The sequence below is a fragment of the Harpia harpyja genome, chromosome 11 (assembly GCF_026419915.1).
Source record: "Harpia harpyja isolate bHarHar1 chromosome 11, bHarHar1 primary haplotype, whole genome shotgun sequence".
In the NCBI taxonomy this organism is placed as follows: domain Eukaryota; kingdom Metazoa; phylum Chordata; class Aves; order Accipitriformes; family Accipitridae; genus Harpia; species Harpia harpyja.
Window position 1 is genome coordinate 9,898,228 of NC_068950.1, and position 24,078 is coordinate 9,922,305.

A 24,078-nucleotide genomic window follows, 5' to 3' on the forward strand; every position below is an offset into this window, starting at 1 on the left:
CCGTATTTTGCTGAAGTCAGTGCCGGCCCTGTCACTCCTCCAAGCAGGCACGTGCTTAAGGACTGCTCAGGGGCTCTGGCTCAGATCAGTTACCTTATTAGTGTGGAATAATCAATGGATGCTGTCCTTGATTCCTTCAGTTGTTTGGTTTGCGGTATCTCCTAATGACACCCACTTCGATTATGCTCCCCACAATTTGGGCAGAAATAGGCTCCTGAAATGAGGTGCCTCCAAACGTTGGCATGAGTGCCACGAATGGGGGGCATAGCAGCATGTGGAAGGAAAAATCTGACCCCCCACCTTTTGGTGGAAAAGACGTGAAATGGATGTTTAGGCAGCAAATGCCTGTTACATCTGGCTTTTCTCTTTTGTTCCTGTTGCTCCTGTGGTTGTTGTATTGGTGTGGTGTCCCAGAGCAAAGTGTGGCACCTCCCACGCTGAAACACAAGTCATTCCTAGTTCCTCAGCTGAACAGGGTTAATACCAAACAGAATAACAGGCTAGAAAACCAGTAGTCTCCAAACAGCTATGAGTGGGATTTCTACCTGTTTTCCTGTTCTTTTCCCTTTTGCCTGCTCCAGAATCCACAGCAGGCTGTAGAATTTGCACCTTAATCCCAAAGATGATGGTAATTAAAAACTTAAGTCTCCATAAACTGATGCAAATAAATTAAGGAGGCAAAGAACTGAATTAGAGGCTAATCCTGGTGCGGTAGTGAAAGCAAAGGGGCTAGTAATTCTTTCCTTCTGTTATTTCACCTGTTCTTGTGGCAGGGCAAGGCTGCGGCATGGTGAGGTGCCTGGGTTTGCACTGCTGGACGTGCCACGTGAGCACCGACCGCTCACCAGCAAAGCTCTGCCTGTGCTTGCCGAGTCTGGGAAGGGGACGAACTTCCCAAACCATTGCAGCTGATGCAGTGGTGTACGTGTTAGCTTGAAGAGGGACCTGTGTGCCAACGTCTTCAAATCATGCGGTTTGCTTTGCCCTTGCGCTGCAGGTGTTTCACAAAGATGAGTTCAGCAACCAGCTCTCATTCCCAAGCACTGTGCATCGCCCTTTCCTCACCCTCATCCTGCAGGGATGCCAGCAGCCCAACAGGACTTACTTGGGCTTTGGGTCCACCTTTGGCCAGACCTGAATTCTGAAGAGCAGGGACCTAAGATTTATTTAGGTGGAAGAAAAGTGGGGGTTTTTTCCCCTGTGTGCTCCCTTGTGCTGAAGAGTGTGGCGCGCTGAGCTGTGCCGGCATCGCAGTGCTTTACCCTTCTCTTGAGTAGTTGGCCAAGGCTGGGCTTGCACAGAAGCATCTTGCGCTAAAGCATCAGGATTAGTGAGGGTCCCAAAGTAAGGCCGTAGGACTGAAATCCTTCATTTTTATGGGCTGAAGTGATAACGCTGTGAACTGAATTATACTCATGTCATGACGTGATCCACGCACTCTTATGGGTGGATAGATATTGATTATCCATCAATATGGATTGATGGTGGATGATGATTCAAAACCTGACTGCCAGGTAGCTGGGTGTCCTGGGCTGTTTATCTAGTCAATTAAAATATTGCTGTGATTCAGTTTGTTTATTTAAAACTGGGATTTACTTGTATCCCCACGACGTTACCTGTACCTCTAAAATCAAGTCTCTCTCTCTTTTTCAGGATGGGGAAGGCCAGACTGCACTCCATTACGGTAAGCTGCATTTCAGCTTGGTTGTTTCCTCATAATAGGATGGATTTGCAGCTGAAGTAAATGGTCTACGTGCAGAAAGCAAATTTCAGCAGAAATATGAGGAGGGAAGCTGGATTTGATTAACCAGCGGCTACCCCCACTGGCAAATCCCAGCATGGTATGAATAGGAGCCCTGGGAGAAACAGCAAGGAAGACTGCTGTCCTCCCTTTGTTCTCCTCTGCAAATGTCACCTTAAAGCCTTCCTTTTCCCCCAATTAATGATGCACTTTCTGCAGTTTTTCCTGTGCGCCTATGTGTCTCCAGGATGCAGTTGTACTACCTCCTGGCCCAGGAGTGGCTCTGGTTAGGGGATGCTAAGGTTGAGAGTCTGTACTGGCTTTAACAGGTTACGCAGGTGAGGGGAAGGGAACGAGCAAGGTGGCCTTCACCTCCACACGTCTTGGTAACAAACCTGTTTGATCGCAGCTGAGAGAGCAGCAGCTTCTCTACTACCAAAACCAGAAGAGCAAAGTTACAGGTTGTGTCCCTCCTACAATTACATGCTAATTAGATATGAGATTTTGTAGCAATCCTTTTAATTGAAAGATTGCTCTATCTCCAAATGAGAAAAGTAGAGACTAAAGTGACACATGCAGTGCCGATGTGCAGGGAATAGGAAGAAAGTATCGATTTAATCTGTATCATAATTTTTTCCAAAATTAAGACATACCAGTTCTTATTTTGTACTCTCTCTCGATGCCTGTCACTATGTAATTAAGAGCATACTTGTCATTCTGAAGTGTTTGTGTCTTTTCCTCTCTTCTGATCTTTCCACAAGGACATTAGCAGGATGGCAAAATTGCTTTGGAGACCATCAGTCCAAAGCACAGCATTTGGATCTGGATCTAAACTACCAGATTCCATGGCCCCTGAACCAAGACTGTAATTACAATAATGTATGATTTCTCCCCATGTGATCTTTCCTGTAGGATACTTTATTTTTCAAATTCTTACCATTCTGAGTGAAGTAGCAAATGTGTTGCTTAGTGCAGCAGTGTCCACAGAATGACAGCACTTAATGCCACGTTGCCTCTTTCTCTGCCCAGCTCATCCCACATTTTGGGCTTTCTCTCTCCTGGGGAGATGCTCTCCCCTGTTCCCCGCTCTGGCACTGACATCTGCCTACCGAGGGGTGCGCAGTGGATTATAGTAGGTTGTCCAAAAGCATAGCGTGTGTGTAAGTTATCCAAGAGCACCTGCTTCAAGCAAGTTCAATATGTGAAAGTAGAGGGTGGATGCATCACCTCAATGTAAATTATGTGCAGGTGGATCCCTCTGGCTAGTGGTTGAAGCAGGCTGTTTAACACAAGCAAACAAACATAACTGATTTAATTAACATTATTTCAGAAATGGTTTTTCTGATCCACCCTTCCAGCTCAGATGTTTCAATAATGACAGTTTACCAGGGTTTTTTTCCTGAATGTTTTAAGTGTTAAAATTTTTTATTCCCCTTGAGTATTATCCAACCTCCCCTCCCTATACATCATCTTTGGGAAAGCCTCTCTGGGTCCCTGGCACACAGGTCTGGCGTGCCCGTGGGTGCCCTGCTGTCCCTGGCTGACCATCGCTGCACCCAGGCCATCCTCATTCCCTTACCTGGGCTGATCTGGTCATAAATCACCCCGATCTTGAAAATAGTTTGTTAAATGAGTAAATGGGTTTGATTCAAGTGGCTATTGGCCTGAAACTAGAACTCACTGAAACTCTCCTGATATCATCTCGGTAAGCGCTTCGTAACCAAGCCGTTAATTGCAGCAGAGAGACATGAGAGCTTGTGTGAAAACTGTCTCTGGCAGTGCTGAGTGGAGCAGTGCCTTTACAAGGCCATCCCTTTTGTTAGAGGCTGTTCAGGGAAGGGTTAAATCCCATGAGCAAGGCCAGCAAGGCAGCCACTGCTTTTAGGGTGTCTCCATCCCTTTTTATGAGCCAGCGTGGCCTGACAGCTGTCCTTGTGGTGACAGCTCTCCTGATTACAGCCGCTGTCAAACTGCATCCTGCTGTGGGTTATAAATCCTGCCTCCTTCCGATCGGCGCCGACCCCAGGTTTAATCGGAGGTTAAGTGGAGGCCAGCTGGCAGCACGGTCCGAAGGCACCGGCTCACCGGTGGGACCCACCACCGGACCTGCCGTCCTCCAGGCTGGAGGCAGCCGTTGGTGCCGTGTTGATCGGTATGAGCACAAGTCTCCCCACTAAACGGCCCGTTAGTCTTCGGCTCCTCTCCATCCATCCATCCATCCATCCACCCACCCACCCACTGGGAATACTAAAATCATTGCTGCTGCCTCTCCCAGAGGAAATCAAGGCTTCTCCGAGCACTGGTGGCCACGTGGCCGCAGAGTGGGCAGGCTCTGTATCCTCATGGGCGCTCTGGCTTCCCTGCAAAGCACCATCTGTTCGGCTCTTCCTGTGCTGTGGCAGGGCAGTGGGAGGGGACGCTAGAGGGAAAATAAATAATAAAAAAAAAAAAAAAAAAGAAATTCATCATCTGAACCCTGAGGATTAATGGAGTCGGAAGGCGAACTGCACTGAATGGAAATTCATCTTCACCCGTGCCAGTGTCAGGGCTGCCGCTCCAGCCCTTGACAAATCGAGGGTCCCAGGGTGCGATAAATCCAGCAGCTGTGCTCGTCCCCGGGGACGTTCCCAGCCCGCTTGAGGACACGGGCTGTGCCCGCTGGCAGCAGCGGACAAGGAAGCCACCTTTCCCCGTGCAGACACCAGCTCTCCATCCCCAGAAGCTGTCACCGCAGCTTCCTTGGCACCCCTGGAAGTCTGCTTTCTGCAGACTGTGCTGTCACACCGGGGCATGCCCCCCCCCAGCCCTTCAGCTCAGCCTCACTCACACCCCCTCTGCTTCATCACCAACCCCTTCCCCCTTTTCTTCCCCTTTTTTTATCTTTTTCAGTATAAGCTCCAATCATACGTCAAATTTATTTTAATTAAACATTGCTGCTTGTCCCTTTGGGTCAGTAGAAAACTGCAGAGTAATGCAAAAGACACTCTAATTACTACATTTAACGGCAAAAAAGAGTTAGTTGATTACGTTGTAAAAGCACCTGAAATAAAATTGCAACCAGTCACTACCAATGCGAGAGGAAGCTGCTGGCTTCACGGCCTCATAAGGCAGATGGGGGCTGAGGCAGTTTTTGGCTTCACTAGGATCTTCATTGCACGGGCTTAAGGGAAAATCGAGGGACTGGGACTTCTGCTGGTATCAGCAAAGCCCAGCTCTTCTGTGTTAAGAGTTTCTCTGTTTTTCCGGGTTCTTTTTTTTTTTTTTAACACCCTTAGGCAAGGTTGGAGGGGAAGCTGAAAGCTGCCAGGCTGTTACATCCTCAGGACAGAGAAGAGTTCGGGTCAAACTTGATTCTATCTTGGCAGAGTAAATTGGGGCTGAAAAAATAGTTGCTAGCAGAGGCATGAGTTAGAAATAACAGTGGTGTGCTGTTACTGGCTGTCCGTGTCAGCTGGTGCTCAGGGAAGGTTCAGCTGGCAGCTAAAAACCATCCGAATTTTCCACAAGGAGCAATGATGGATGAAAGCTGGGAGCGAGGCAGTACTGACAATGTCCTGCCTGGGACGTGCTGCCAGTGGAGCCCTGCGAGGTTCAGGAGGCAGGTGAGGGGCAGGGGCTTTTAATATGTTATAAATGATAAATGCGTTATAAATTCTGGGTACAAAAGCAGGCAGGGAATGCTTTCCCAGGTGGCACTTGGGGCCTCTCTGTGGTGCTGCAGTAGCACTCTGGGGCCCATCCCTGGGCCTGTCTCCAGTCCTGGACATGAAGGAGCGTTAGCCAAACTGCGCCCAGGCACCCTGTGCATCATCCCAGGTGATGTCCAGCAAACCGCCCAGCTCCCAGTGGCTCCACGGCTGGGCTGCGGCCTCGGGGGTGATGGTTGCACCGGTAACACCCTCTCTCTCAGGACTTTTGGCTTTTCATTGCTTTCGCTCTGTCTTTTCTCTTTCCTTTGCACTATTAAATCCAAAGGCAAGTAAGACATTGAGTACTGAACACTGCCCCGAAAAATGATCTCCGCCTGGTCAGGTGCTGAGACGGCACTTCCTACCTCTGGCACAGGCGTGGGAAGTCACCAGCTACAGCGTCGCTCCAGAAACGCCCATCACCGCCGCCTCAGGTCAGGATCCCCAGACTAACCCTTCCCTTTCTCCCTCCAGCTGCTGCCTGCGAGTTTTTGGACATTGTGGAGCTGCTGCTGAAGTCGGGAGCCGACCCCACGCTCCGGGACCAGGAGGGTTGCTTGCCGGAGGAGGTGACAGACTGTAAAGCCATCACTTCGGCTCTACAGCAGCACACCACTGGCAAGACCTAACCCTGCAGCAATGCGTGGTGGGGAGGACAGAGACACTCCGCAATAACACCCCTTCTCTTCCCCTGCTGCCCTCCGAAATGCCTTGGAGGTTCAAAGGGGAGCTTTTAGAGCACAGGGTCTGGGTGGGCTCTCCAGCACAAGGGCTGGCTGGCCGAGCGCATATCCTGGGCAGGATGGGATCAGGGTTTTGCATGCTCTGACATTTATCAGTATTTAGGGGGGAGGGAGCAAGGGAGGGGAGAGAGGGCCTGGAGAAGGCCCCAAGTATTGTTTTAATGTATTAAACACAAGTACTTCATTGGATGTCTCACCAGAGCAGTCTGTGCTGACTGGTCGGCTCCTCCATGGGGAGGGGAGGGCTGCTGGGCCAGGTGAGATGCTCATCTTTCCCGTTCGGGTTGAGTTTTCGTTTATTTTTTTTTCCCCTGGGTCCAAACAAAATATTATAAATAAAAGCAAAGCACAGTGTTGGGTTGGAGCATCTGTGTGTTTTTCTTGCAGGAGTGACTTGATTCCTTGGAAGCAATAAGGGTGGGAGGCAGCTCAGCACTGTCATAGCCCTTGGAAAGCTCTGCTTGAGCTCTTGTCCTGGGGAAGGAGGGCTACAAAAGACAGCGGGGTCAAACAGCTGTCTGTCCCTCTAGTTCTCACCTAACACCTGTAAGACAAGTGTTTTATGGATAACCAACCTCTCCAAGCTGACAGGACTTTTACCACATCACGCAACCACTTTGCTGAATTAAACGGTATTGAAACCCCACCTCCACCAGCAGCTCCAGGTCCTCCTGTCGTGTGCCAGTCCCCAGGGTGGCTCTTTCAGGGCTGGGATTTTGTAAGAGCCAGGCACGGACATAAACGTGCGCTTGCTCTGTCACCCCTGCGGGCCTGTCTTGGACACTTCATGGTCCTCTCAGCTGGCCAACTACCCAGAACAATGAGAAATTTGTGGCAATACCTCAGGAGTGAGGTGGGATGAGTGCAGGGCTTTGTGCATCCTCACTGGAATCCCCACTGGGCTGTGCCGGTGGGTCGGCCGTGGTCCAGGGGAGCTGCTGGGGATGGGTTTGTGGTTTGGGCTGGGAGGGAGTCCACTGCGTCGGGTGGGTGTACACGGCAAGAGGAGGCCATGGCTTCCCTGCAGGGCATTGCCATGCTGCTTGCTTTTTCCCGGACAAGGAGATTTACAGCCTGGGGGAGCGTAGGAAATCATCGCAATGACGGGAAGCTCCTTGCCATCGAGTCCTTTCTGCAGCGCATCCAGCCTCAGGAAAATTAAGTGGGAATGTTCCCTCCGGTAAGTAATGGCTGGGCAGGAGGCATGTGTGGGTTTTGGCCCCTCACAGCAGCTGCCGGCTCCTGCCAGCTTTTGCTAACGCTGACAAAGTTTGCCGCACTGCCTTGAATGCCGCCAGCAGCCGAAGCACCACCGCAAGGCACAGGGCTGGCTCAGTGGTGGGGGCGAAATGGCTTGGGCAAGTTAACGGGCTGTATGGGCCCTTACATTGACCACATCAACTTATTTTCCAGTAACTTAATATTGGAGGGGTCTGATGGGCCAGGGAGCTGCAGTGGTCTCTGTGCTTTTGGGGAAAAAAAGAAAAAACCTTCAGGGCTTTTTCTGAAGTTAGTAGGAAACTTGACCTCTAAGCCTCCTCCCTATGAATGTCCCAAAGAAACTGCCTTCCCGCTGGAGTGTGGATGGCAAAAATAAAATACATCTTGTGCATCTGTTGCAACCACCGGGCACGCACCAGTCCCTCTGTGTTGGGGGACGCTTTTGCTGCCCAGTTGTGACAAGGGGTGGTGAAACAAGCTGGCAGGGAGCTTGGGTACAGACATGTGTCTCCTCAGTGGCATGAATCAAGCTGCTGCTGCTGCTATAAACATTAATGCTCTATGCTAAATGCCAGGTTTCAACACTTATGGTCCCTGCCAGTCCCTGGGGAGCGATGCTTATTTGATGGAAGCAATGTGACAGCCCCTGACCCTTGAGCAAGGGCCTGCAGTGGCTTCTGCTCTCCCTCCCCTGCCAAGAAGACCCGCAGGCAGGTCTCATTGCAGTCACGGTGTACAGTCAAAAATGCAATGGGTGCTGACAGCAATGCCAGTCGCTTTTGCGTCCAGATGTGGATGAAGCAAAGATGCCAACCCCACTGTTGGGGTGCTCTGCACAGAGCTGCTGCACTAGCTTTGGGATGGAGAAGTGGTGGCATCAAGGTTAGGGACAAGCAAGGCCACCCTTGTGCAGTGCCATAATGGACAGCCACTGCCTGGCTTGATGGACATGTTGGGTAATAAAAAAAAAAAAAAAAAAAAATCTCTCAAAGCAGGGATGAAAAGCAGTAGCCACGATGCCCATGCTTTCAGAGAGCACATCTGGGGGCTGAGTGCTCAGCCCTGGAGATGTTTATAGCACTTTAGGTCTGTTTGTGAGGTTGGAGCCTTTCCAAAAAAAAAGGGGGGGGGGGGGGATGAGAAAGACATATATTATTGTTTATAATCTGCTTTATTCAGCCAAACCTTTCCCCAGCAGCCTTGCGGATTGCTGTTTAAATCCCTCGGTGCCTTTAACTACCGATACAGAAAGTGGTTAATGTGCATTCGTCCTAAGCTTGGCATCTACTCCAGGAAATCACTTTAATTGAGAAGCATTAAATGTTAAAATGATTAAAATATAGAAAGCCAACACACAGGTGCCTGTGGAGGGGCTTGGACCCCCCCCCCCCCGGCATGGCTTTTCCATCTCACCTGTGCCCACCGAGGTGGTACAGAGCCAGCCAGATGGTGGCAGGGGACATGGCTGGGGACATGTGCCGGCTTTGCCGGTGGCGGGGGGACTGCAGGCACCCACCGCCATCGCTGCATGGTGGCAGGAAAGCCACGGGCATCTTGGGGTGCCATGTGGCAGGGATGGAGATGCTCACCCCAACCCCCACCCCAATGCCCACAAAAAGCCAGGGCATGATAACCGCTGTCACTCGTCCCATCCAGGGATCCCAGCTCCTCCATCCAGACAAGACCCAGAGGATCCCGACCCCAAACAGGCAACAGTGCTAGAGCAGGCAATGCCGATGGTGGCCACTGCCCTCCCATTGAGGAAGAAAATCCCAAAGACAGCAGCTTGCTAAAGAGCATCCCGAGTTTATTTGACACCGCTTTCCCTCGAGGCGAGGGGGTGATCGTACACATCTCATGCCAACGCACAGGAGGCAGGGTACAAAAGCAACACCCCAGGCCCGAATTCAGGGGGATTGGGGGGGTCCTTTTTCCCCAAAGACATGGCAATAAATAAGGTTTTATTCTTTGAATTTTTTTTTTATTATTATTTTTGTTGGGTTTTTTTTTTTTTCCCCCAGGAAACAAGACTCTCACTTTCTGGAACTGTACAAAATTTACACAGCGAGGGGAGGGGGCATTTGGCCTTGTCGAAGGGGGATGGAGAGCAGCGGGCACGGCTCCCCCCGACCCCCCCCCAGCCACCCGCGGTGCCCGGCAAGGCCGGGGGCTTGGCACAAAGCAGCACCAAAGGCTGGGGAGGGGGGAGGCACATGGGTGCAGCTGGGGCAACACCTGCAGCACCAGCACACCCAGCCAGGGGGGGCAAGGAGGGACAGGGACATACCAATGATGTGCTTTCTTGAGTGGCTTTTTTTTTTTTTTTAATTTTTATTCTTTTTTCCCCTTTTCTTTCGGAGCTCTGCTGCCCCAGGCTTCTGGCAGCAGCCAGCTAACTGGATCCACCACCAGCCCTCTGTGAAGGGCAGCCTGGGATCATCAGCATCACCCCAGAGCTGGGGGGGGGGGTGGGCACCCCTCAGCCGGGGCATCTCTTCAGGGCCAGGGCAGAGCCGGGCACCCTGGGCAGCGAGCGTGGAGCTGGATTTTATCCATCAGGCTGAATGCCTTCAGCCTGGCAAGGGGGGGGGCTGCAGGCTGTGCCGGGAGCGATGGGCAGGTGGCCATCACAAGCCTAGGGATGTGCGTTTTGAGAAAGGGGCTGGTACTGGGTGGGCCTGGCCGGGAACAGACCCCATGGGGCTCACGGGCTGTGCCAAAACCACCCAGGTCCTCCCTGGCTGCCCGCACCGGCCCTTGGTCCTGTCAGCCCCGTGGCACTGGAGAAGGGGGGGTGGCTGATGCCTGAGGGGTCTCACACGCCAATCCCCTCTGCTCCCCACCATCGTGCAGCTGCTTCTGCAGCTGATGAAATGCCCTTTTTCCCCCCTCTTTGGGGGTGGGGGGGGTGGAATTTATTGCAACACCCTCAGAGCAAACATTCCCCACCTCTCCCACTCACCCTTCCCTTCCTCTGCAAGTGCCCGCCTCCAGCATCCCGGCCAGCCCTGCCGCTGCCCAGCTTGGCCCTTGGGCATCTCAGGCTAGAGGCTTTTTTTTCTTTTTTAATTCCTCCCTGCTGCGCAACCGAGGTAAAACCCACAGCGACGCACCGTAAGCACTCCCACATGCCTGGGGATAAATCACGGCCCCACAGCCACCGCGGGACGGCTTCGCTCCCACTGTGCCTGGAGAGGGCAGCATGCCCCCCGGGCAGTGGGGCAATGGCCCTGCCTGGACAGGTCCCCAGCCTCGCTAAAATAAACCCTTCTACAATATAGACTTTTCTTTCCGCTGAGGCTCCAGGCAGCGCTGAGTCATGTTGCAACTCCATATCGAAAAATAACTCTTGAAAATAGCAGCGGTGCTCGGCAGGAGGGGTGCAGGGCTGGTGCGGGCACTGGGACGGATTCTGCCATCCCCGATTGTCCTTCCCTCCCGCCGGCTTACGCCATCGCACATCCCGCAGTGCCCCAGCCCCGTGCTGGAGTCCTCACTGTGCGTCCCATGTGCCGCCGACACCTCTCTTGTGCTTACACCCAAAGGCATCCGTGCCCCCCACCCCGGGCACAACCACCCCTGGCCATCGCCGATGCCGCCCCCCCCCACCCCTCCAGCCCTCCAGGGCCGATTCCCATGGGAAATCCTGGAAAGGTCAACCGCCGGCGGGTGCCCTCGGTGCTGCGCTTGCGGGCTAGGGGGGAGCGAGGGGGGCCGGGGTGGGGGGTGAGCGGCGCTTAGAAAGGGGGGTGATCCATGTCGTCCAGCCAGGAGGCCGGGCTGGTGGGAAAGTCTGGGTACCCGACGCTGCTCCCTGTGGAAATGTCAGAGGTGGGGCCCCCCCCCGGCCATGGCCCGCAGCGTCTGACTCACCCCCTGCGCCCCGTGGGCCACCAGCCCCAGGCTGCCGTCCATGGCGTAGTCCAGCCCGTTGAGCAAGGGTGGGTGGGACGGCAGGGAGGAGATGGAGGACGGCGACTGGGGGAGGCCGTAGGGACTGCCGTCCCGCAAGTCCTGGTACGACTGTCCCGTCCCCTCCATGGAGAAGCTGCCGTTCATCAACTGTCCGCCTGCCACGTCCCCCACGGTGCCGTAAACCCTGTTGGTATGGCCGAGCTCGGAGAGGATCTGGTCTTCTGCCGGGGAAAGGAGGGAGAGCAGAGGGGGGGGGTCAGCGCAGGGGGGAGCCCCGTGGCCCCCCCGCCCCACGTCAGTGTCCCGCTCACCGCGGAAGCTGAGCTCGCTGTCGCTGACGCCACAGTCCTCGGCCGAGCTCTCCTTCTCCAGCTTGCCGCCCCCGCGGCTCCTCTTGACGCTCTTGTAAAACTGGCCCCAGCGATGCCGCCCCGCGTCCTTCTTCAGCCGCTTCTCCTTGGCCCGGCGGTTCTGGAACCACACCTGGGGAGAAATGGGGATATCGCTGGCACCACGGCACACTGGCACCCCTGCATACCGGCACCCATGCAAGCCAGCACCCTGGCACCCCTACATCCCAGCATGCCAGCACCCCTGCACTTCTGCCACCCTGCAACCCCATATGCTAGCACCCATGCAACCCAGCACTCCTGCAACCCAGCATGCCAGCACCCCGGCATGCCAGCACCCCGGCACATATGCAACCCAGCTCCCACACACCATGCAAACTAGCACTCCTGCAACCCAGTATCCAGGCATCCCTGCATCCCGGCATCCCTGCATCCCAGCATGCCAGCACCCCTGCAATCCCACACGCCAGCACCCCTGCAACCTAGCATGCCTGCATCCCGGCACACCAGCACCCCAGCTCCCACACACCCATGCACCCCAGCATCCCTGCAACCCATCTCCCGGGCACCTATGCTATCCCAATACCCCTGCCACCTCTGCATCCCCTGAAGACTGGCAGCCCTGCACCGTGGCACCCCTGAAACCCAGCACCCCAGCACTCTGGTGGGACCCCTATGTCCCCCTTCTTTAGCGGCAGGGTGGAGAGGGGCATCCCCGTGGCCTCACCTGCACCACCCTCATGTCGAGGCCCGTCTCAGAGGAGAGCTGCTCCCGCACGTGCCGTGCAGGCTTGGGGGAGTTTTTGTAGGCGTTCTTCAGCGTCTCCAGCTGCTTGGCCGTGATGGTGGTCCGGGGCCGCTTAGCGCCCGCCTCGGAGTCATCTGCAAGCAAAGGAGCCGGTACCAGCCCCGACCCCGACCGCAGCAGTGTGAGCAACCCCAAACCGCCAACCCACGCCGCTGGGGAAAAGCTCCCCAAAACCAGCCGCCCCAGAGCCCGCAGCGACACATTCCCGCAGGTATGATGCTGGTGACATGACCCATAGCCACCCCTTGGTGTGCTGACCCGCCTCATAGCCCTTTCAGGGTGCCTACCATTCTGCTTGGCGGTCTCATAGTCCTCCTTGCAAACCAGCCGCCCGTCCTCCATCAGGTAGAACTCATCACCGGTGGCCAGTTGCCGGCTGCAGATGATGCAGGCGAAGCAGTGGAGGTGGTAGACGAAGTCCTGGGCTTTGCGGACCACCTGGGTGGGGGGGATGCCCTGCTGGCATGCCGTGCATTTGGTCCCGAAACGCCTGCAAGGAGAAGCGGGTGACCCTGAGCCCCACGGCGAGGTGGGCTTCGTCCAGAGATGGGGTGGGGACCAGGAGACAGGGCAGAGTTTCAACCAGCAATCAACCTAATTATGCATGACACTTCACACGGCAGGGGTTTATCTTCTTCACTGTGAAAGATGGGCCTAATGGAGCTGAGGAAGGTTTGATTTTAATGGTTCTTTTAACTAATGCTTATAGGCTGCCTGATTTTCCCCTGCAAGGACAGTACATATTTCATCCACATTAATACCAAATAAATTAATTACACCGCCCCGCTAGCATGATGAATCCCAGATTAATGCAGAATGATGGGGCTCTTACACCGTAATGACAGCCCGATGGGTGCGTGGGGCGTGCTGGCTTGGGGTAGGTGTGGGCCCAAGCAAGCCCACAGCACGGCTGCAAGGAGCATGCAAGAAGTGTGGAAGAAGCATGCAAGAATGGTGCAAGGACCATGCAAGGAGTGTGCAAGGAGCATGCGAGAAGTGTGGAAGAAGCATGCAAGGACCATGTAAGAATGGTGCAAGAAGTGTGGAAGGAACATGCAAAGAGCATGCGTCGGGCCCAGCAGCCAGCAGATCGCAGGCACTCTGCTGCAGAGAGCCTGGGGTGTCCAGGTGCACCCAGCTCATGGGTGCATCCGTGTGGGTGCAGCCCAGGCTGTGGTGGAGTGTGGTTGCCCTATGCAGGCATGAAGGCTAACACCCAGATAACACCTGGATAACACCCAGATAACACCCGGTGTACACTGAATTAACGGCGCAAGGGCGACACGTGCCACAAGGTGGTGGCAGCAACAGGAGAAAGTCAAAAATAAGTGGCTATTGCCACTGGTGTTTCCAGCATCAGCCATGTGGGCTTTGCAATTGCCATGGGGCAGATCCCCACCTCCCACTGGCACCGCAAGGGCTCTGCTGGGTCTCTCCTGCTCCCCCCAGCACCCCTAAGCACCCCATCAGCAGGGGGCCAGGACCCTGCAGAGCCGTCCTGGCGTTGCAGCAGCAGCCCAGGCAGCAAAGCTATCAGAATAAATCTGTCCCCTACACCTTAAACAGACACACCTAGTACGAAGGAGGCAGTCCAGGAAAACCCAAGCCCTCTGGCCCCCAGCCCCGAGGCTGCAGGGGCTGGCAGTGGCGTTCAGGGGTGCCCAGGGGGTACAGCCAGCCCAGACACCTCTCGCTGCCCTCCGAGAGCTGAACATCCCCCACAGCTGCCCATGCCCTCATGCCATCCGGAAAGCCAGGGCACTGCCACCAAAGCTGCATCCCCGAGATTGTCCCCAAGTCACACAGGTGTCACCCAGGGACGGGCGGCAGGCAGCAGGCATGAGTGGTGCCGGCGCGATTTCGGCAGCTGCCCAAAGGGGTGTTGGAAGCAGAAGGCGAGGAGGGAAAAACCTGTTTTGTCTCATTTTATGGGCTTGTATCCTAAAGGGAGAGTCCCCAGACAGTTGCTGGGGTCACCTCAGCTCTCCCAGAGTCAGCTGGAAGGGAGTGTGGGAGAGGCAGGGAGGGAGGAAGGCAAGGAGGGAGGGAGGGGAGGGAGGGATGGGAGATGGAGAGAGGAAGGGAGGGATGAAGGGATGGGGGGAGGGAGTGATGAAGTGATGGAGGGAATGGAGGGATGGGGGAGGGATGAAGGGATGGAGGGTGGGACAGAGGGATGTGCAGAGGGAGGGATAGGACAGACAGACGATGCTTCTCTGTGCCCAAGGCTGAGCCAGTGCACACTCTGCAGCCCCCATCCTCCCTCTACCCATCCACCCCCCCCGAACACTATTAAAGCCATTTTAACACCCCCCCCCCCAGCATCCCGGGGTGTTTCCACACCACCTGGGGATCGCCAAACCCCAGACAGAGCTGTACATGGCTGGGGACCAAGAGCTGCGATTTGTGGGGAGGGAAAAAACGATTAAAAAAATAAAAAAATCTGGTCTTTTCAGAAGCGGCTCCTGCATTGCAAATCTATCTCTGAAGTTGGTCTTAAATCTTCACATCCTCCGCAGGTTACCTACCCCAAAATCAATGAGTGGTTGAAAGAAAGGTGAGGCGAGAGCCTGAGCGAGCGCAGAGATGCTATTGATTGGCACCAAATAATCCAGGCAGGACCTCATCTAAGAAAGTCGCTGATCTTTCAACTCTAATTAACATTGATTACCCGCACCTTTTGGGCAACTATTTAAATGACTTGGAGATTAATAGGCTGGAAAATATCAGAAGTGAAGTGTTATTACCCAGGCTGCTTTGACCGTCGCACGTTCCCCAACTGGGAAGGAGAAATTCAAGCTGCATCTTTGGACCTGATGGCTGGTGGGGCAGAGGAGGGGGGGATGTGGGAGGCCCGAGAGCCTGGGGATGGGCAGGCAGGGAAAGTCCTGCCCAGGGATTAGCATGGGGCATAATCGCCATCAGTTGGTTTAGCTGGCCGGCCGGCGGCAGGGAATGATGGGGAGAGCCGGCGCGGCCGGGAGTGAGCAGGAAATGATGGCGTGGGGAGATGGCCCTGGTCCCCGAGGTGCGGCAGCTGCTTTTCAGCTGGGGCCCATCATCTGTACCCAGGCAGCAAAAGGCACCCGCTGGCCAGGATCCGGCCCTCCTCCCTGCAGGAAGTGTAAAGCAGCAGCCCTCTGCTTCACAGCCATTCACCGCCGGCCGAGCTGTGCCCGGTCCCCGTGCAACACCCTCTGCCATCCCTTGGGAAAGCTCCCAGATTTTGCCAGCAGCCGGGGACTAGAGCACCCCCGCTAAGAAGTCCATTCTTAACGGAAAACGGGTTGTCCTGTCCCGTGGGAGCAGGGAAACGCTGCGGCTGGGGCATCGCACAGCTCGGAGGCAGCTGCCAACGAAATCAAATGAGGGTTTTACACTACCAGGAGCGAAAAAAAAAGGATTTAAAAAAAAAGGAAAAAAAAAGGTAAAAAGATGAAGGGAGAGAAATGGCATCGGCAAACCCCGGCTCGGTGAGCGAGGGGCTCGGGCAGGAGCAGGCAGCGCTGCCGCTGCCTTGCGCGGGTTTCTCCTGCCCTCTAGCTCCGATCGGAGCCGGGGCCGCTGCCGAACCACGGCGGCTCACTGTTCCATGGGCGTTTGAAACCGGTACAGGGGAGCGAGAGGAGCATCAGGGAGATCTGGGGCCTTCGGAAGGTTCAATCCCAACAAACAGCATCCTGTGGCAGCTGTAAAGCACCGTTTCATTATTTCCACAACTTAAAAAAAGATGAAGATTTTGGAGAAATTCCACTTAAAAATAAGTAGTTGTGTGTTTGTCTGCTTTGCGGGCGGAGGAGACGCTGCTTTCGGGGGGCTGTGCCCCCGAGTGGTACTCACTTGAAGAAGTCCTCCTTGCAATAGACGCTGCCGGCCCGGGAGAAGCAGCGGTCGGCCAGCTGCATCTGGCAATCGGCACACTTGAGGCAGGAGCTGTGCCAGTGCCGGTCCAGGACCTTGAGGATGAACTTGTCCAGGATGTGCTGGTTGCAGCCAGCGCACTGGGGGATCTCTGGGCGGGGGGGGAGAGAGATGGAGAGAAAAGCAGCGTCAGCCACCGCAGTCCCCTCGCCCCCACGGTGCTCCCACCCAGCCAGTGCGGCCAGCAAAGCCCCACTTTGGCTCGTGCTGGTGCTTTGCGGGGTGATGAGCTGCCGCTCCTCACCTCGCCGGTGTCCCAGCACATCTTCCTTTGCCAAACTTCACCAAAAATCCTTCGGGGTAGCAAAACCCACGGCACTGCCATGCACAGACACACACACACACACACACACGATGCTTTTCCCTTCTGCACCCCATTTTTCAGGCTATGCTCCCTACCACCCATTTCCCCACCTGCCTCTCGCTCCCTCTGGGACAGCATCCTGCAGCCCCCGACCAGGGACACAGCTTGTTGCTCCCCACGGCCACCCCTGTCCTGCAAGGGCCAGGCTGCCCCACAGGTTTCACCCACAGGGTCCCAGCTGTGAGCCAGGGGTGCAGGACACCAACTACCTCCACCCCACCTGCAGAGGCTTTTACAGCATAGGCAAACGTTTCTTCCCCTCCACTGCCGCCGCACCCTGAGGACCACAAGCCGCCTGTGCTAGCCACTTTGCATCCTCCCCCCCCCCGCTCCACGGTCCAACACCCATTTGGTTCCCAGGACCCTGGTTTTCACGTGATGGGAACAGCACATTTCCACCCGCTTTCTGCCATCCAGCCGGAGTGTTACAGACCCCTGTCGCTGAAAAACATGGGCAGAAGCAAGGCCAGGCCAGAGCACAGCGGTGGTAAGCAGGGGGAGAGCTGCGGTGGTGGGTCCTGCCCCATCCAGCGTCCCCCCCGCCCCACTACAGCACCCATGCTGCGGGAGGGTGCTTGGCGAAGGAGGGCTTTTCCTAAGGCAGGATGTACACCCGGCCATCCGGACTGCCTATACAATGTCTGCCTATAGATGGACAGCTTCTGTAGATCTGGAGAGCTGGATATTTATCTCTCTCTCTATCTGCCCATAGTTCAGAATAAACGAGAGGTGCTGTAAAAGTCTGGAGGAGAAGATTGCCCGGTAAAAGCCAGGCACATCATGCTGACACGCATGCATGAAAGAAGATTGATTTTGGGGAGGGGGGGGAAGCCATGCCCGTAGCTGGAGCATAAGAGCAGGAGAGATGTTTATGGATAAGGGCTGCCTCCCTCTCCTGCCGGAGAGCGGCTGACAGTAAATAGCACCGGGGGTGGAGGCGGTGGGGGGGTGATTATATTATTTTTTATGCTGCTACAAGTGCTGGGGGGGATGAGGAGGGACCCAGCGGCCGGGCGCAGCTGGGCTGCGAGGGACAAGGGATGGGGCAGCAGGAGGAACCGGCCCCCGCATCCCCCCACGATGCCGCCTGATCCGGGGGGCCAGGAGCCGGCCAGGCTGGGCATGGGGGGGTCGGCGATGGGGAGAGAGAGGGAGACCTCCTGCACCCTGGCCTGGGTGCTACTGGGAGGGGAAAAAAGGGGGAAAAAAAAAAAAAAGGATAAGGGAAAAAAGGGAAAAGGAAAAAAGAAAAGAGAAAAGGCAAAAGGAATAAAAGGGAAAAGGAAAAAAGAAAAGAGAAAAGGGAAAAGGGAAAAAAGGGGGGGAAGGGAAAAAAGGGGGGGAAGGGAAAAAAGGGAAAAGGGGGAGAGGAGAGGGGAAAGAAATGAAATGGAAAAAGGGAGGAGGAAAAGGGGGAAAAAGGGAGGGTGGAAAAGGAGGGAGAGGAGGAAAAAAGGGGGGAAAGGGAAGGAAAATGGGGGGAAAGGGAAGGAAAAAAGGGGGGGAAGGGAAAGAAAAAAGGGGGGGAAGGGAAGGAAAAAAGGGGGGGAAGGGAAGGAAAAAGGGGGGAAGGGAAGGAAAAAAGGGGGAAGGGAGGAAAAAAGGGGGAAGGGAGGAAAAAAGGGGTGAAAGGGAGGAAAAAAGGTGTGAAAGGGGAGGAAAAAGGCAGAAATGGGGAGAAAAAAGGCAGAAATGGGGAGAAAAAAGGGGGGAAGGGAGGAAAAAGGGGGAAGAAAAAAGGAAAGAAAGAGGGGGAAAAGAGGAAAGAAAGGGGGAAAAGAAGAAAGAAAGGGGGAAAGGAGGAAAGAAGGGGGAAAGGAGGTGAAAAGAGGAAAGAAGCAGGGGAAGAGGGAAGAGGAAAGAAAGAGGGGGGGAAGAAAAAGAGCACAGGAGAAAATGGTGTTGTTACAGCCTTAAACAACATTATTTAAAAATACTTTGGGGTACTGACATGTATCTCAAGTGAAGGCAGCTTATTTTATCATTCACAAGGTTAGATAGTTACAATCCCAGTGCCCTTCAGACCATATTTATTGCTGGCATTTAAGCCTGTGTCGCATTAACAACAGTAGAATAAATTAAAAAAAGAAAAAAAAAGAATTATCTACAGCTTCCATAGGTCCCTCTTCTCCTTCTCGCTCTAAAAACACCTGGATGCTTCGCTCCTCACCCCAATTTGCTGCTGAGAGCAGCACAACGGTTGCAGGTCGGCACTAGCCACATTTTCCACATTTCGTTTGTTAAACCTATTTCAGAGCAATGTGGAAGCCGTTGGCACAGACGATGGCACGCAGCACAGCATCAGCCCCGAGAGGAGACACATTTGGTGGTACTGCAAATAAATCCTTCTCATTTATTTCATAAACATGTATGCACGTTTATGAAACATGTTTTCTATATAAATGGTTATTTATATAAACACGTGTATGTATATACATATATATACACCTACTCACTTGTATATCTACATATATATACATACTGACAAGCTAACAAACACAGCTTTCTCCTAAAGGCAGCAACACAGCTTAATTTCAACAAGCAAACAACTGCAGCAGATAATACAATATCTTCCTCCAAATTTCCAGAGAAAATTTTTTTTTTTTAACAAGAGACCTATTTTTTGCTTCCGATCTGTCTGCGGATGCACGGCACCAACCAAATGCGCGCAGGTCTGTGCGTGCACACAGATGTGCTGAACTTGCATCGACTTGGCTGCTCTCCCCTGTACTAAATAATAATAATAATAATAATAATAATAATAATAATAATAATAATAATGGGAGCTGCTGGGGTACCAGGAGGTGTCCCAGTCAACCCACTGGTTTGGCCAGTGCATGCAGAGAGAAAGTATCTTAATCCAACCCCTGCGCTCTGCTTTGTGCTTTGCAACGGAGGCAGCTGTGCCGGGGCTGGCTCCGCGCTGCCTCCCCGCCTGCAGAAAGCCTCGCATTTATTTCTACTTGTTTTACCTAAATTATTTGATATAATAGGAACAATGTTCATGGCATTATGCGCTCCATCGCTGCCTTTGCCCACCAGCGTCTCAGGGCTGGCTCTGTGTACAGGGTGGTTTGATAGATGCTCTGGCAGGCAGATTTGGGGGGGGGGGGGGCACAGCCCCATGGCCCCCTCCTCGCCACCCCGGGGACCACCCCAGGGATGCAGCAGCCTCAATGCAAACCTCTCCCCGGGGTGGGGGGATGCTGCTAAGGCTGGGGGTCCTGTGTGATGTACCCGGGAGGGTACCGCACAGCTAGTGTGCATCCCTGCCTCCCGCCGGCGCCTGCCCGGGCAGGATTTGGCCATATCCCACGAAAACCCGTAGCCAGCTCTGCAATCCTCCCCCCCTCCAGCGCCCCAGCACCCTCCCACGCACCGGGGCACCCGAGTAATGGCCTGACAAGATGTGCTGAGGTCTGGCCCCACGCCGCTCGCCAGCACCGTGATTTATTAGCAGCGGGTGCATCTTTCCATCCCTATCTCTCCCCGATGGGAAAAAAGAAAAAAAAAAAAAAGAAAGAAATAACGGTAGAAACGAACCAAATCCGCGGGTGGCCTCAGAAATCCCTCAGACCGCAATCCCCCCCCTCCAAACCCGGGGCAGCCTTTGAGAAGGATGCGCTCCTCCAGCGCAGCCCGGCCCCGCCGGCTCCGGACCACGCCAGGCAGCGAGCTGGCCAACCGAGCCCTTCTTTTGGGGTTTGGGGGTGGGTTTGGGTTATTATTTTTTTCTGTTAAGGGGAAAGGATCGTCGCCCGTGGAGAGAAAGGTGCTGCAGGATGGGTGCCTCGGCAATGCGGGTGGAAAACGGAGCACAAAGGCGGTCCGGTTCTCCGGTACCAGAGCCAGCACCGAGCACTCGCCCCAAGCAAAGCACCAGGTTGGGGACTCCTTAAAAAGACTTTCTGGGGGGAGGAAACCTCATTCCTTCATATGCAAAAAAAAAAAAAAAAAGAAAGAAAAAAAAAGAAAAAAAAAACACCAAAAAACGAGCCCTCCAATTCATTTCTCTGCAGCGTGCAAACGACTTTCCCAGCGGCGATTAATCAATTCCCCCCGCCAGCCCCTTGGCCAGGGGCTGGCGGCACCCGGGCACGATTCCCGCTGGCTTTGGTAGAAGTTTTTACTTCAGTGAGATTTGCAAAACAATATTCATAAATAATATTGGGAATTAGATTTGTAACAATCCCGTCTGCGAGGCTGAGCCGTAGCTAGGTTTGTCGGGGGGAGGCTCGGCTCCCCCCCAAAATCTTGCTGAAGTGGATGCTGTAAGACACAGTCCCTGCTAAAATAAGGAGGTAGTTAAATAGAGAGGAAAACCTGCGATCTAATAGCGATTAGAAATGAAAATACTACGTTTTTTCATTGCACAGATGATGAAATATCGAGGTGCTGGCGACATTGGGGGACTGAATTCCCCTTGGGAAGGTATTCCCTGCCCAGGGCCAATAGTCCTTCGCCCCGGGGAGCCGTGCACAAGCGTGACTGGGGCAGGATCAGGCCCCAAACGTGTAACGCCGTGAAACCCGACGGCCGGGAGCTGGCAGCGGCCGCAGGGCTCGGGGCTGGAGCTGCAGGGCAATTGCAGGGCGATGGCAACTTTTATAGCTGCCCACCCTCATGTATTTTGTTCCTGCCACTGGTTTTTGCACTTAAATAAATAATAATAATCGTATGTCGTTGGATTATTTCCTGGTGATGCCTGACGTACGTCAGTTAGTCCAGAACTGCCAATATCGGGGCAGGGGAGTTTGGTGGCACCTGGAAGGGTCAAACCGGGGAGTTTTGCTGGGGCGATTGCTGCTCCAGGATCATTTAGGCGCCGAATTTCTCCTTAAACCAGCGGGGCTTTGGAGCCATAAAAGTGACCCTGCGGCTCGGAACCGGGGCCCTTATTCGGTGGTCAGGTTTCGGCCCTGGGGATGGACCCCCACCACCCCCGCACGCTCCTGCCCGGGGTTATTCTTCCCCTCTACTGCGGTGAAATTCGGTTAAACGTCTCCGCCTGCAACAACCCCCCCCCGGCCCCGGGCCCCGGCAACAGGACCGAAACGGGGGATAACGGGGACAGCCCCCCGCCAAAGCCGGATGGGGACTGGCAGCCAGAAGCGGCCCCCCCCGGGCAGCGGCACCGGCTTTACTCCCCGCAGAAACACCCACGGAAAACGAATTACAGCCGGCCGAGGGGGCCAGGGGCAGGTGCGGGGCACGGAACGGCGGCGGAGGCTCCGGGGGACAGCGACGAGCAGGGGGGGAACGGGGACGGGGACACAAAGCCCGGCCCGGCACGGGCAGGCTGCCGGGGTGCGCACCCCCCCACACCCCCTATGTGTCCCCCAAAATGCGTCCCGGCCCCCCGACCCGTCTCCCCCCACCCCCTCGCCGCCGGGGCTCCCGGCTTCCCCCGGAGGGCCCGCAGAGACGCCCCAGTTCTCGGGAACCGTTTGCAGACGTAGAGAAATAATAATAATAATAATAATAATAATAATAATAATACCCGCGCAGCTCCAGCCCGGGCTGCCCGCCCGAGCAGCCCCGGGGGCCGGGCCGGGGGCGCAGCGGGGCACGGCTGCCCCCCCGCCCCGGCTCCCCGCATCCGGGGGGAGTGTGCGTGCACACGGGCCCCCCCTCGCCCCAGTGTAGGGCTGGGCCCTGTAGAAAGGGGCAGGCTGTCGGCCCCTATGGCTCACAGCCGGCTGCCAGCGTGTGCGTCCCGCTGAAACACGCTCGGGGCCGAACACCCGTGGGGTCCGTCCACCCGCGTGTACACACACACACACCCCGCCACGCGTGCATGGGTGCATACACTCCCCCCCCAGACGTGTTTATGGACACCCCCACGGCACGCGTCGGCATGTGCTTTCACAGCAACACGCTACCTGTAGCTACAGAGCATATAGGGGCACGTATAGACATATAGGTGGTTTTTGGACAGACGCAGACACGGCGGCATCGCCCCACGCGCCGTGCGGAGCCGAGCCGGGCCCGTCGTCCCGGTAACACGCGCGAACGCGCGTGGGTCCCTTCCCATCGCCGCCGTTCGCCCGCGAGGCGCTGCCTGTCGCGATAAACGATATAAGCGGGGGGTCGGGCGCTGCGGGCCGGGGGTGCGCGGGGGCGGGCGGGGACCGGAGTGCACCACACTCACACACACACACTCACACGTACACGTACACTTGCACACGCACTTGCACACGCACAGCCGGAGCCGCGGCCGCGCCGACCTCCCCGTCGGGGCCGGGTCCGCATCGCTCCGCACGGCTCCCGTCGCCGTCGCCGCCGCCGCCGCCCGCCCGCCCCAGAGCACCGCTTTCCCTTCCGCACCCTCCTAATTTTTACGTCTATTAACGCTGCTAGACACGGGGGAACAAAATAAAGGGGAGGAAAAAAACCCGCCCGGGCGGGAGCGGGAGGCACCTGCCCAGCCCGCAGGGCGCTGCCCCTCCAGCCCCTGCCCGCCCTGCCCCGCCGGCCCGGGGCCGCCTTTGCGGTAGGGAGCGAAGGAGGGAGAAGAGAAAAGCGTCCTTACGTTGCACCGGCACACCGAGGATCTCGGGAAGCCCCTTGACAGCCCCTTCGGCAGCGAGTGCGGAGCTTTGCATCATTTTATTGGCCCGGGGGGCGGCGGAGGGGAGAGAAGAGGGGAGGGAGAGATGCGGCCCGGGCCGGCGGAGCCCCGCGGCGGGAGGCAGCGCCGGGTCCCGCGGGCGGTGCCGGTGCCGGTGCCGGTGCCGGTGCCGGCCCGGGCGCGGCGCCGCAGCTGTGCCCGCCAGCGCCGCCCGCCTCCCATTCATTCACCCTGCGGGGAGCGCGCCTGACGTCACCGCCCGCAGGGGGGCGGGGGCGGGCCGGGCCGCCTGCGGCCAATCGCCGTCCGCCCCGAGCCGGCGGGGGCGGGGCCTGGGGGAGAGGGGCGGGGCTTGAGGTCCGGGGGCGGGGCCTGCGGGGAAGGGGCGGGGTCTGGGGGCGCCCCGCGGCCGCGAACCTCAGTGGGGCCAGGCCCGGCCTCGAGCGGCTGTCGCGACACAGTGCTGTCGCAACATAGTGCTGTCGCGACCGGGAGCGCCGACCGGTGCCAGGGAGGTCTGTCCGACGCTGCCGTTGGTGGGAGAGAGCGAAGAGCCAAAGGCCCCAGTCTCTGCTGTCGGGGCTCAGGGACCTTCTCCCGCTCAATGGGAGGGGGTGGCGAGTCCTGGCTTTGGGCACACAGCACCAGCCCTCTCCCTCCTGCCACGGGGAGTGGGGGGCTTAGCCAGGCGGGCGGCTTCCCCAGCTCTGGCAGACACTGGCACATCACCATCCCCTTGCTGCTGTGTCGACGTG

General features: G+C 56.0%; 2 protein-coding genes across 3 annotated transcripts in view; one reads left to right on the forward strand and one right to left on the reverse strand.

Annotated features, from left to right (window-relative positions):
• ACBD6 (acyl-CoA binding domain containing 6) overlaps positions 1-6,532 on the forward strand; it is a 92,406-nt gene extending 85,874 nt beyond the window's left edge. For both annotated transcript variants that reach the window (XM_052801251.1, XM_052801250.1), the window contains 2 exons: positions 1,654-1,684; positions 5,905-6,532. In XM_052801251.1, the coding sequence (XP_052657211.1) occupies positions 1,654-1,684; positions 5,905-6,059 (186 nt within the window). In that variant the 3' untranslated portion in view covers positions 6,060-6,532. The remainder of the gene's footprint in view (positions 1-1,653; positions 1,685-5,904) is intronic.
• A 3,837-nt stretch (positions 6,533-10,369) lies between these two features.
• On the reverse strand, positions 10,370-23,544 carry LHX4 (LIM homeobox 4). Its single transcript, XM_052802279.1, is given in 7 exon segments — positions 10,370-11,239; positions 11,241-11,530; positions 11,621-11,792; positions 12,387-12,541; positions 12,755-12,957; positions 16,308-16,479; positions 23,285-23,544. Coding segments are annotated over 7 exon segments (1,176 nt in total). The 5' UTR covers positions 23,361-23,544; the 3' UTR covers positions 10,370-11,131.
• Between the last annotated feature and the right edge of the window lie 534 nt (positions 23,545-24,078).